The sequence below is a fragment of the Poecilia reticulata genome, linkage group LG5 (genome assembly GCF_000633615.1).
Source record: "Poecilia reticulata strain Guanapo linkage group LG5, Guppy_female_1.0+MT, whole genome shotgun sequence".
NCBI classification, from domain to species: domain Eukaryota; kingdom Metazoa; phylum Chordata; class Actinopteri; order Cyprinodontiformes; family Poeciliidae; genus Poecilia; species Poecilia reticulata.
In genome coordinates this window covers 5,267,058-5,280,012 of record NC_024335.1, presented here as the reverse complement: position 1 = coordinate 5,280,012, position 12,955 = coordinate 5,267,058, and the positions used below count along the sequence as shown (strand labels likewise).

General features: G+C 38.1%; 1 protein-coding gene across 7 annotated transcripts in view; it reads left to right on the top strand.

Moving 5' to 3' along the window:
- cacna2d2a (calcium channel, voltage-dependent, alpha 2/delta subunit 2a) overlaps positions 1-12,955 on the top strand; it is a 290,040-nt gene that overhangs the window by 263,936 nt on the left and 13,149 nt on the right. For 6 of the 7 annotated variants that reach the window (XM_008408670.2, XM_008408662.2, XM_008408667.2 and 3 more), the window contains 11 exons: positions 619-708; positions 914-982; positions 1,822-1,896; positions 1,983-2,057; positions 2,165-2,236; positions 3,186-3,257; positions 3,435-3,496; positions 6,945-7,021; positions 8,138-8,152; positions 10,671-10,731; positions 12,482-12,579. In XM_008408670.2, coding sequence (XP_008406892.1) covers positions 619-708; positions 914-982; positions 1,822-1,896; positions 1,983-2,057; positions 2,165-2,236; positions 3,186-3,257; positions 3,435-3,496; positions 6,945-7,021; positions 8,138-8,152; positions 10,671-10,731; positions 12,482-12,579 — 766 coding nt within the window. The remainder of the gene's footprint in view (positions 1-618; positions 709-913; positions 983-1,821; positions 1,897-1,982; positions 2,058-2,164; positions 2,237-3,185; positions 3,258-3,434; positions 3,497-6,944; positions 7,022-8,137; positions 8,153-10,670; positions 10,732-12,481; positions 12,580-12,955) is intronic. The other variant, XM_008408664.2, reaches the window with a different exon arrangement.

The window sequence follows — 12,955 nt, the reverse complement described above, 5'->3', positions numbered from 1 at the left end:
AAAATATTAAGAAAGGTAGTGACTCATGCTTGTAATCAGGCTCCATAATGTTTCCTAAGTTTGCCATCAGGTTATGCACCTAATAATTTTAGCACACCATCTCCAAAGTGACAAGAGCCAATAATTGTTTACCTAAAATAATATTAGCTCTTTGACATGGGGTCTCCTGAGAAAAGCAGAATACAACAAATTACCAGGAGACTTGACCTTTCACCTCCCTTCAGAATTGCTGTGGGATATTCTCACACTGCCATTGTTGACAGTAGAGCTTCTGGGAAATGTTTGTACGTCGCACCCCTGACAACCCTAATGTGTTTTTAATAGCTGCTTCATAACGATGAGAAACTGCCTGAAGTGGCTTCGGGACTGGGGGGTGAGGGTGAGGTTCTTTATGGCTCTGTCGGACCGGGATGCTGCTGCCGCTGGTGGTGGCCCGCTGGTTTTATGTGGTGACAAAGACAAGGCCGGTCAGGGTCTTGTGGTTTTATGACAGATGAACATCAGAGGGCTCTACAAGCTCTCTACCTTTAAAGCCAATGCACGACGGCTGCCATAAATGTCTGTTTATTTGTGTTTACTGTGGACACTCACAGCGGTAAGAAATGTTTCTGCCTGCAGGAATACCTGGATGTCCTGGGACGTCCCATGGTGCTGGCTGGGCCTAAAGGTAAACAGGTGCAGTGGACCAACGTCTACCAGGATGCTCTGGTAAGTACACAAAATGTATATTTAAACAAAAAATATGTGCTTTTGCTAATTTATTTCATATTATGTATCATTATAAGGTTTTTTCATTAGCAAAATCAAGGTGAAGGCACTTATTTTCTGTTTATAAGTCTCCAGTTTCTTCTGAAGAGAAATTTTGACTATTTAAAATCTAATTGTAGTTATAAATTTCTGACTTTTTTTTCAGGGTTTGGGTCTTGTCATCACAGGAACGATGCCAGTTTTCAACCTCACTGCAGATAGCGCTAGCTCTCAGGTAAAAACAACTGACTGTCTCCTATACGCTCACCCACACACAAATCAGTATGACTCACAAACCAATCTATTAATATTATTATTCTGTTAAAAAGTTTTTCTTGCCCTTTAAGTGGGCGAAGCTTTAAAGTCACACAAACGTACATAATGATTTCAGCTTTTGTATTCATTATTTATCTGTGTGTCACCATCATCAATCATCTGTAATGATGTTCACACGGCGCTGACTTTCTGTGGCAACACCTCCCCCTTGAGGTGACATCCGACATTACAACAAATTGTTTGTGGCATCCACTGACCACAACGACGCAATGCCTTGAAAATATTCATATCCCTAATGGTTTTCCTCAGTCATGTAGGAAGAAGATTGCAACCACAAGCTTTAGTGAATTTCATGTGATAGACAAACACAACGTTTTGTAAAGTTTAAGCAAAAGGATGCATGGTTTTGAACATTGTTTACAAACAAATTACGTCTAAAAATAAATTATGAAAGTTGAGATTGTACATCCATCTTTTCACAAACTCTGAGCAGCTTCTCTGTGCCCACTGAAGAAACACATCTGTACTGCATGATGCTGCCACTATCATGTTTCATTATGGCGTGCAGCTTTTAGACATCTAGATACTAAATGTTAGCTACATTTCTGTGCCAGTCTACCAGAGACATTTTGCTTGTGATTTTCTTTTTCTTATTCTTTGTGAAATGCATGACTAATCGTTATCCTGATAGATTTTTCAGCCCGAGCTGCGGCACTTTGCATCTCCTCCTTTTCCAGGAAAAGAAGAGTTCTTAATATTATTATATTAGAATCCTAATAGTTTCTTTTCATCCTACAGAATCAGCTCATCCTTGGGGTTATGGGAGTAGACGTTGCAATTAATGAAATCAAGAAGAAGACTCCAACATACAGAGTGAGCATTCTTTGCTCTCATTATCATACCCACATATTTATCTTTGAAAGGTTAATAAATCATTTTCTAACTTATTTTGTCTGCAGCTTGGGGCCAATGGCTACACATTTGCTACTGACCCAAACGGTTACGTGCTGCTGCATCCCAACCTAAGACCCAAGGTAGGTCCGTCTCTGTGCATCTAATTAGTTTTCTAATTCTGAAACTTTATTCGTTTTAAATGATGTTTATCCTCCCCCACTACCTCCCACCCCTCTGTGCTGTTCAGATCATTAACTTCAGGGAGCCCGTCACTCTGGACTTTCTGGATGCAGAACTAGAAGATAACAACAAGGAGGAGGTAAAGCGAGTTATCAGGAACAAATTGGTTCTCAGGTGTTTTTAGTATAGTTAAAAATCAGAAATAACTGGATAAGAAAGATGAGATTTATTCACACTGAAGCGATCTAACTTTATCTTATTTCAGTAGACTACAATACCAACAATAATTTGTAATTTTAAATATTTCTTCAGTGACTGATAGAATTTAAACTTCAGGGTTTCCCCCAGCGTATTACAAGCCTGGCAGGCTGCCAGGCTTTACTTGTGCCCCCACCAGGATAAGTGTCATTTATCTACTTTAGCTGTTTTCAATGTGTCCCTTTTTTAAAGACTTTATACTTAATGTTCAAGTGTTACTCTTCCAATAATACATAATTATCAACTGATGTTTTCAAATGTTGTTGTCCATGAGACTCTTTGTAACTAATTTGACAGAATACTTAGGATTATTGTCCATTTGGAAAACCAGTTTATGTCCAAGCTTTAACATCATGGTTGATGTTTTGAAATGTTCTTTCTTCATGTTATCATGTATTTTGTGAAGTGCACCAGTCCCTCCTTTAGCAGAACAGCCCACAGCATGACGCTGCCACCCCTCTACTACATGTTAGGATGTTGCCGTCAGGCTTTCATCAGGGTCAAATACTTAAATTTTAGTGTTGTCATAACACAGGACATGCCTCCAAAGACTAAAATCTTTGCCCCTGAGGTCATCTGTGTTTTATGGTACCTGGTAATAAGTTATTTCTTTCTCTGAGGACACATTTCACTGTGGATAATAATACTCTTAGAGGACTTAAAACAAACTCATGTTTTAAGTTCTTATTGACTTAAAACTGTAGTCTGATTTAAGACACAAGAAAAAAAGGTGGCATGTATTTTTATACAGTGTATTTCAGTTAATGTTGTTTTGTTTTTGTGTGTATTGTGTGCCTTCTCATTGCATCCTCTGTTTTGCTTTCCTGCAGATCCGCCGACAGATGATTGATGGCAGATCGGGGCAAAGAAAAATCAAGACGCTCATTAAGTCAGTTGATGAGGCAAGTCATCAATATATGTGACTCAATCATGATCCAAAGTAGCACCTTCCTGCATGGCGCTGTAATGAATCTGAATCAGTCAATGTGTTCACTGTCCTTTGTTTCCTTCTAATTATGGGAGGCGAAATGTGCAGATGCTTTAGCAGGGTTAGCTCACCGTTTCATGTTTGCCCACAGAGATACATCGACGAAGCCATGCGAACGTACACATGGACGCCCGTAGAAGGTACAAACTACAGGTGGGTTTGCATCTAACAACGCATTACCTGACATTCAGACCAAAATAGTGGAACCTGTAAGTGTTTTTTTAAATATCTTCTTTCACTTCGGAGCAGCTCACTGTTATAAATATGAAGTGCAGCTGCTGCATCTCACAAACTGAGTTACTGTCTTAATAGGTTGTAAAAATACCAAAACTAGGTCATTTTAGAGGCTAAAATTACCAAATTAAGTCTAAAACTTATTTAAATACAAATCAGTTTTTAATACTAAAGTTGCACATAGTTAGGCAATCCGGCTTCTGATTTACATCTGCCCAGGTCTGTTAATATTTATCTAAGAAATTATATGGTTATGCAGTTTTAAAATCTGACTGTTATGGTTTAAAGTAGTGAGATATTTTAAAGCACAATCCTGCTATGTGTTGTACTTCAGATGTTTTCATACATTTACGCCTTGAAAAGGACAAAATTAAAAAAGCAATGTCATTTGCTGAATTATTTGGTTTAAATTCAAAATTTTAGTTCTGCAACAGATTGATGGATTAGGCAGAATCAGTTTATAAGATATATATATATATATTTTTTTTTTATACTAACTCTGTAAGTCCTCACATGAATTTGGTCAAAGTGCTACTCAAAAGTCTTTGGTTTGCACACATTGAGTAAAATATTCTGGATTTCTTCCAGAATATTTTATTTGAACAAAAATCTGAGAAATTAAGACTCTTCACAAATGGACATAGTTATCAATCACCTGTTGATTCCCGAAAAATTACTAGAACTGAATTTTGAAACTGAATTATTTGTTGTTAGCTTCAGTAAAAAATAAGAAAAATGTGTTGAAATAAAAACCTTCAAAAGAATCCTAAGGGGAAAATGTTATTCTGCCTTAAGATCAACAACAAAATCATATGAATTCACCTTTTTATTTTTTATTCACCACTTTATAAATAAACCATACATTAGTGCTTTTCTTTCCTCATTCTCTCTTTTAAGCCAAATGCAAGCAGTGTGTGTGTTTTGTAGAACCTTAATATTTTTAACTATGATTTATAAAACTACTTAATTCAATTTATGGCAAAGACAATTATTTGCAAGAAAGACAAACTAAAATTTTAAGCCTATTTATGTATCTTTTCCTGCTGTATAAATCATTTGTCAACTAGAAATGCTTACAGATGTGTGAGCTTCATTTACATGCCGTGTTTTAAAGTGCAAAGATGCATAAAACTCTTCGTTGGACAGCTTGAGTTTCATGCATCTCCTAATTAATTCACATTTCAAAGTAAAATAGAGTAACACAAAGACTAGAAAAGGATCAGTGAACCTTTTGAACAGTTCATGTTTAGTTTAAAAATGGGTTTGAAAAGTATTCAATCGTGAGAATTGAATCAGGGCCAAAGATAAGCCATCATTAATCTTCGGCTATTCAGTTGTAGTTTCTCAAAGCTTATTGGTGATGCAGAGGGATAGATGAGCTTTATGCATTGGGGGGATGAGTACCTTGTTTCTCTTGAATGTGCAAATGCAAGACTGATGCAACAAAGGCCGAACCATTAGTCTGGATCTTATTATTCTCCTCCTTCAGTTTACAAGTTGGCCTTATTGATGACATTAGAAACTGTTAGTCGTACTTGGATTCACCAGTCTGTTTCTGATGACAGTGCTGTTTTTTTTATGAGGATTTTGTGTCTCTTAAAATAGATTAAATGAAAAATGAAAAGGACAGTTTTTACCGAAACATCCGGGTTTACGAACAGTTTGACGAGGACCAAGTTAGCTTCATTTTCATTTGGGGAAAATTAGCTAATGTGAAGTGAAACTCGAAGCGCTTCCACTACTCCCATCCTTAGAAATCACTAATGGGGTTGTTGGAGATCACAGGGGGTCTGCAAAGGTTGTCACTGCACAGATGCGCTAAATTAGATTTGCTTTTATATAAAAAAGGAAATCATAGCACATTCAGTGGATTATAAGGTCTGTTTGAAAATGTGGCACATCAAATGCTGCTGTCGCACAAAGAGACAAAGGCTTTCGTGCTTTTAGGAAATTACAGCAAATCAAAGACGGAGAACATCTAAAGCTCTGCACAACTCTGAGTGATGTTTTCAATTAAAACATCCACATACGTCGCAGGAATGTTCCTAAAGCATATTTTATATGAAATATGTATACATATGTACAAAATAAAATATCAAAGAGTATTTTTTTATTAAATAAACAGAAAGAGCTGCACATTCTTTGCTGAATTATCAATAAGATTGGCTACCTGGATCACACAACTCCAGTATTTATAAACTCTAAATTATTACTGAAATGGTAAATTTACAAACGGTGTGCATCTTATTTAAAAATGTAATATTCAAAAAATATTTACAAAAGAAGAAGGACTTCATCATCCCAGAGGGAAATGCAAATTAAAAGCCTGTAAGATCAGAACCAGGAGAAGAAGTTTTTGCTTTTTAGTCTGTGGTTTGAAACTATAGAAGAATCTGACTGTGCCACTAAAGTAATGTCCAAACATTAAGCTATTCAAACTTTAGTATAAGGAAATGGTTTACAATAAAGATGAGAAACTGTCTTGATGTATTATATTGTTATTACACAGCATTGTTAGCGTCATTAATAATTAAGGGTGCACAAATTTATTGGCCAGCCGATTTAGGAGATTGGTGATCTGCTGATTCTTAAACGTGAAGCTGAGCTCATCTACCTCACCCCATATTTACATGTTGACATATGTATATCAAAAGATAAGCCACTGACCTTTTCTGCGCTGCAGTGAGGTTTCACTGATAGACTGACCCTCCAGGTCATTTCTGCATGTTTTCAGTTGACTATATTCTCCCCACTGTAAATTTAGCAAAATTTCAGACAAGAAAAATGGTCAAAATCGGAACCGGCAGATCAGGCTTTTTAAAGATCAATAATCGACGATCGGGCAGAAAACTGCAATCAGTGCACCCCAATTATCATTATTATTGTTGTTAAATGCATTGCATTAAGCAAGAATCTGAACGTAGAATGAAGGTGTATTCATTGGAGCGTTAAATAAACTTCAAAAATGTGAAATACAACTCTGGAAAAAACTAAGAGATCACTTAAAATGATCAGTTTCTCTGATCTTACTCCTTATAGGTCTATGTTTGAGTAAAATGAACATTGTTCTTTTATTCTATGAACTACTGATAAGTCTCTGAAATTACAAGCAAAAATTTTATTTTTATCTGCAGAAAATGAGAAATGGTCAAAATAACAAGAAGATGCAGAGCTGCAGAGCTTCCAGACCTCAAATAATGCAAAGAAAACAAGTTGATTTAGAAACAACAACACTGATGTTTTAACTCAGTTCAGAAACCAACATTTGGTGGAATCACCAGGAGGTTTTCAGTGCAGCGGGCTCTTCATTTTTCCAGAGCTGAATGTTTATGTCTGCTTACGTTGTTCCTTATCTTCCCCAACTCAGTCTAGGGTTGGTACTGCCCACATATAGTGAGAACCATGTCAAGGCCAACCTAAGTGACCAGATCCTCCAGGTGCAGTGTAAGTACTTTGGGTCAGACCCGGCGTCCTCCTGCCCTCAGTCTGTCCTCCTCTTTTCTCTGCTCTCTCTTTCTCTCTTTCCGATGTGACCTTACACTCGAATTCAGTCATTTTTCGCGGGTTTCCAACATCATCATATGGAGTGTCCGAGGGGATCGGTCTGCCCCGGCCCCTCAGCTTCCCTCTCCCCCTTCTCTATGCTCTCTGATAGGCAGGATCATACGGTTCCCGAGTCCCTCGACTCCTCCTCCTCCTCCGCTCCCCCCGCTCCCTCCTGTCTTCATGCTGTGCTGTAAAATGGTGATGTTTTTTCTTCACACTGGCTGAAGAAAAAAATAACTGAACAGACAGAAAGGTGAAAGCTGTGGTTTTACTGTACTCCTCAGGTGAAAATAATGGTGACCTTTGTGCTATTATTTTTTGTTTTACCAAACGCTCTCGCCTCTTCTCCACCATAGTAATGATTCTGAAGCGTCTGTGTTTTAAATTATTGGATGTTTCTGACCAGAAAGCTGTGAAAAAATGCATGCTTTTCACTCCTTATGATGAGTTTTATGATTTTTCCTTTCTTTTTTTTTCTGTCATGTGTGGGAATTTATTTCCTCTTCTGTTGGACGGTGTGAGATGTTGATCAGCTTTGGAATCATTCGATTGTTAAACTCCCACATGGCCTGGAAAAATGGCTTTCCAACTGTGGGAGTTTGTTTTTTTCTGGGTCTGATTTGGGACACATTTTGTGTCTTTCATTCTTTCTTTGTCCAGACCCTGATTCTCCTCTCTTTTCCTGGTGTTTTTTTTTTTTCATATTATTTTTTTCTCTTTTGTTCTGCCATGGTTATTTCTCACGGTTTGTGTTAAGTGCATTTCGTTTCCTGGCTTTCTTTGCCCAGGATGTCTTTGTTTTTCTTTGTTTGGTCTTGCAGAAAGAATGTTTGTTCTTCATTTATTTTTCTCTGTTGTCTGGTTTGACTTGAATTGGTTTCTTTTCTTTCAAGAAAACAATATTTTTATTCAAACAGTTATTGAATAAAATATTGTCTGTGATCCCCCCTTCCCCTTCCTACCCGATCCTCTGTTTCTTTTCTTGCTCACTCCTTCTCTGATGGATCCACACAGTCTCATACATCAAGGGCAAGTATACTCCATATCGGTCCACATTCCCTACCTTTACTTCCTAATCCCTACCGCTTCCTCCTCCTTACCTCACCCCTTGTCCTCACCCTCCCTCTCCTCCCTCCTCTCACCTGTCCCAGCCTGCTTGCCTTTGTCCCTGCCAACCATGCCTTCAGCCCTTCCAACCTTTCTTTCTTCCTTTTCCCCTCCTCTCTTCCTTCGTTAATCCCTTCTCCTCTTGACCCTCTTGCTGCAGCTCAGATCCCACAATGACTCCTCCGATCCTCAACCTCACTCTCTCTCTCACATATCTGCTGCTCCAGGAACCTTAAATATATATATATATATATATAGATATATATTTTGAGGGGAAAGCAAAGCAACAGCACCCACGGATGATAGACGTTTATGTTTTATGTTTAAATTTGTCTTCTGTCCCCGCTCCCACATCAATCCCTTTTTCTTTTGTGGACAGTTTCAGAGAAGCTGTCCCTTCTCTGGCTCTGTTTCTTTCACCTCACCATGATCTCTCTATTTTCCCCTCTAATTAACTTCAGACTTTCTTTTCATCTTTTTCCTACAGTGTAACTAGTTCATTTTACACTAGCGTTCAGGTATTAGACTTAAATATATATATTTTTTTCAGTGCCAAATCTGCACAATCACACATTTATTTACTGCTTTGCAAAATTATGCATAGTTCTTGAACTTTTCCACATTTTGTCACAGTCTAGCTAAAATTTGTAGTGTTTTTATTGGAATGTTATGAGTTAGACCAACAAAAAGTGATGCATGTGTGAGTCTTTTAACCTGGAAGGTGAACAGACATATTTCTTATAATTGTAAAACATTGTCATATTTTTCTAATAAGACAAGAAACTTCAGATTATAGTCATAAAGTTTCATTAGCTGCGTTTCCATTACAAATGTGCGCAAATCTTTGTCTTTATTCAGCTGAAGTCGGAAAAAAAAAACAAAAAACAAAAAACACAATTTATTTAATTCAGTGTCTCTGCTATATAAGAAATTAAATTGAAAGCACGCAAGAATAAGTTTATTCAGGCAATTATCATAAAAAATCATAGCAGCAACGGATTTTAACAGCTACATCAGACTATATTTATAATTTAGTCATGGCGTTGGAGACGTTGACGTCTTATTCAGGCGTTGGAGCTACTTATGTGGTGTTTTGGGGAAATTGTTGCCGGTGATTAAACAGAAGAGTTGTGGATTCAACATGTTAAAATGACACAATGTTCTATGAACTGCACGATGCTGTGACCCTCACATTGTCAGAAAAAGACAAACCGTCATCCTTCTACTACTTCCTGTCGTCTTCCTTGTCGTTTTCACCAGTAGTAACGTCCAGCTGTTGATCACGTGAATCGTATGACGCAAAAAAAAACATTTTTCTGTTGCAGTTTTTTCAAAAAAAATTAGCTTTTTCTGAGTTTTTCAAAACTGGTGTGTTTCCGTTTAGCAAATTAATTTTCTGAATTTCGATGTGCACAGTTTTATTTTTAATGGAAACGCAGCTACTGACGCCGTGGTGCAGATGTACTTTGACCAAATTTGATAGACTTGTAACAGCTTGGCTGCTGTAGTTTGTCTGCCTTTAGCTGGAGACAGTGCAGTGTGCAGAGTAACGCCACAGGGCTGAGCTCCATCCTGGCCTCTCAGGTCTCCCCATGCTGTCGGGTTTCTCACCTGACTCCTAAATGTTGTCCCTCTGTACTCCTCGTCTCCATCGGCTTGTTCCCCCTCCCTCCTCACCCCTCAGACCGCCAGGGGCATGGCCCAGTGCTTCCTCTGTAAACCTGACCCCGGATGTGCATGGCATTGTGGGCGGAAAACTACCTGGGCACCCCATTTCGTCTAAGTTAAATTTCTCTTCTGAGTCGATTAGGAAAATATGGGACTCTTCTGAGGGTTCAGTGGCATTCCTTTCTGCTGTTTTGTTCCAGCCGGATCAACCCAAGTTGCCCCACATCATGCCTTTCACAATGTCATGCATTTCCCCCGATTAAGTGTCTCTCTGAGTCCTCTCCCCCCGTCGGTCTGAGGGGTGACCACTTCCATTAGGACCTTCACCCACCTCCTCCCCCCCTGCAAATAGTTGGCCATGTTGATGCCTGCCTGATCTAAAAGCACTCATTATGCACAATCTGTCTGAGAACTCGCTTCTTGACACATCACGCCTGGTAAAGTCAGTTCTCAGACGTCCGGAAAAAAAACAAATAAAATCAGACTCAAATCGAACCTAATCAGAAAGAAAAACAGGGTCTTTGTTGGCAAAGCAACCAGTCAAACAGAATATGCGAGTGCTTGTGGAAGTAAAAAGTGGTGATGCATCGAGTCAGGTTGTGTTTTAGGCACCATATTGGCTAACGCTGGTGTTCCCATGATACCTCACTGTTGCTATGGTAAAGTCCCTTCTGCGTCCCTGCACCTCTGAAGAACAGCTGCTGTTTACCCAGTTTACTCCCCGCTGCTCTGCCCACTGCTCTTCCTGGATAATCTCCCCTTTCTGTTGCAGATTTTGAATCTCTGCTGCCAAACAGTTTTGAGTCTGAAGGACATGTATTCATTGCTCCCAGGTAGCCCTTTGTATGAATGCTTACTGTCGTTGATGGTCATCAGTTTTTCACCGTGTTTCAGTCACTTTATGTAGTTTTTATATTTGTTAGCTCGTCTTCTTGTTATGTATGTAGTGGAGCCGATAACCTTTGAATTGGATCATCAATTACTGTCACAACTGTTGTTCCGTACTTTTTAATTCTTGAAAAATTAACTACAAAAACGTGTTGGATGTTTGCATGGTGCTGTTGTGTGATCCTGCATGTTTGCATTGCAAAAACACAATCTGAAGAGATTAGATTGTGATTCTACTCAGAAAAAACTATTTTTATGACACAAATATTTTTGGTTTCACCAAAAAGGGGAAAAAAATGCATGTGTCTGTCTCTGTTTGAGAAAAAAAAATCCTTGTATATTTTTTTGAGTTTGGAGTTTTTGAAGTGGGATCTTTTGGAGAGTTTATGAATCTGGCATATCTGGCAAGAATAATCATATGATGTAAAACAATCTGGTATAAAAATGATTGAGCAGAGCAGATACATTAGTTTTAAATGTTTGAATCACTAAAATCCAATCTGTTTAAAGGAAAAATAAAAGCTAAGGAAGTTTGAAATTTCTTCAGAAGAAGAGAGTTTCTTCTTCTGCTGCTATTACTTATGTGACCCGGAGAAATCAGCAGTGACCCCTACTGTCTGGAAAGAGAACTAGAATAACTCCAGCATAATTCAATATTTTTTATGATCCAGTGCAGTTTGCCTCACACTGATTGTGTGGATAATCTAATATAGTTGAAGAAACATTTAAAAGTATTTGTGCTGATCACTTGGAGTAATCAACCATTATTTCTTTACTCTCTGTTTTGGAGGCTGAACCACAATTAATACATTTTGTTGATCATTTAGTGCCCAGTAGAAACCATTTTTGTCTAACTGTATCTTGCATTTCTTTTTGATTATTTAAAAGAAATAGTTAGCTATTTAGCCTAAAAGAAAGAACAAGACATCAGTTGCCTTCAGTAAACTTTAAATATTTCCCTCTAGCTCCATGTTTCATTCACTGGAGGACAGATCAGTAATTATTCCTGTTCAGTTCAATACATTAATTGTCTTATTTCATTCATCATGTGACTTTACCTGCAGTTCAACCAAGATATATTGACTTAGACTGAATTGTGGTTAAGAGAAGAAACAAATTCATGCTTGCTGTTCATGGACGTATCATTAACGCACCAAGAAAATCTTTTTTTTTTTTAGTTTATTTTTATTATTAAGGCAGAACAATGTGATTTTCAATAAAGTTAGATTGTTTGCTAGGTAAATTAGCTTCTAATTTTAAAACAATTTAATTTAATTACTAGTCGTTTAAACTGTTTTAAAGCTTTTAGGAGCGTTTCCCAGTCAGACTGGCTTTTCATCCCGACAGAACCGCTTCCTGTTTCTCCAGCCTGAGAAAATAAAATACAAACTTCCCATAACCTCTCCTCCAAAACCCACATTTAAAAAAAGTCCAAACTAAGTTTAGTTACTCTCATGCTTTGCCTCGCTGTCCCGTCCTTTGTGGAAGTGTATTTTTGTGAACCTGAGCATGCCACTCACTTTAGCAACACTCAACATGAGTGTGGACTCATGCTTCCCCCATCCTGCTTTGTGTCTTTCAATGAGAAACATCTAAAAGAGTCGGTGATGGCAATGACGACATTGTTGCTTTTTTTTGTTGTTGTTGTTGTTTTCTTTTACTTTCCCGCATTTGAGTCCTTTGCCTTTTTCTCAGGGAGTACTGCAATGATCTCGAACTTGCCAACAACAACACCGAGTTCCTGCTCAACTTCATTGCCCTGATGGAGAAGGTGACGCCAGACTCCAAGCAGTGTAAGTTTTATTCCTATTACAAGTCTGGACTCCAGAGTTTAAGCAGTTTGGTTGCATAAGCATATAAAAATCTGTCAAAAACAACCGTTTCCTTATTGGTTTCCCAACATTTGATGTCTTCTAGAAACAAAAATACATATAACGGCCCTAGCTGCAGCTAATGCTAAATTAGTTACTGTTTTGCCGGATGCTGTCGTCATATTGCTTTGGTTTGTCTGTCCAGTGAAGCAGCTGCATCATAGTCATCATGTCTGTGCTCCAGATTACTACCAAAACAACAACACATTTTATTGCCTGAAGCAGTCAGGTGGTCATATTTTATCAAAAGGAACATCTCAGAAGATAAGCTGAGAAACAACCTGTGTCAAGTCTCCAA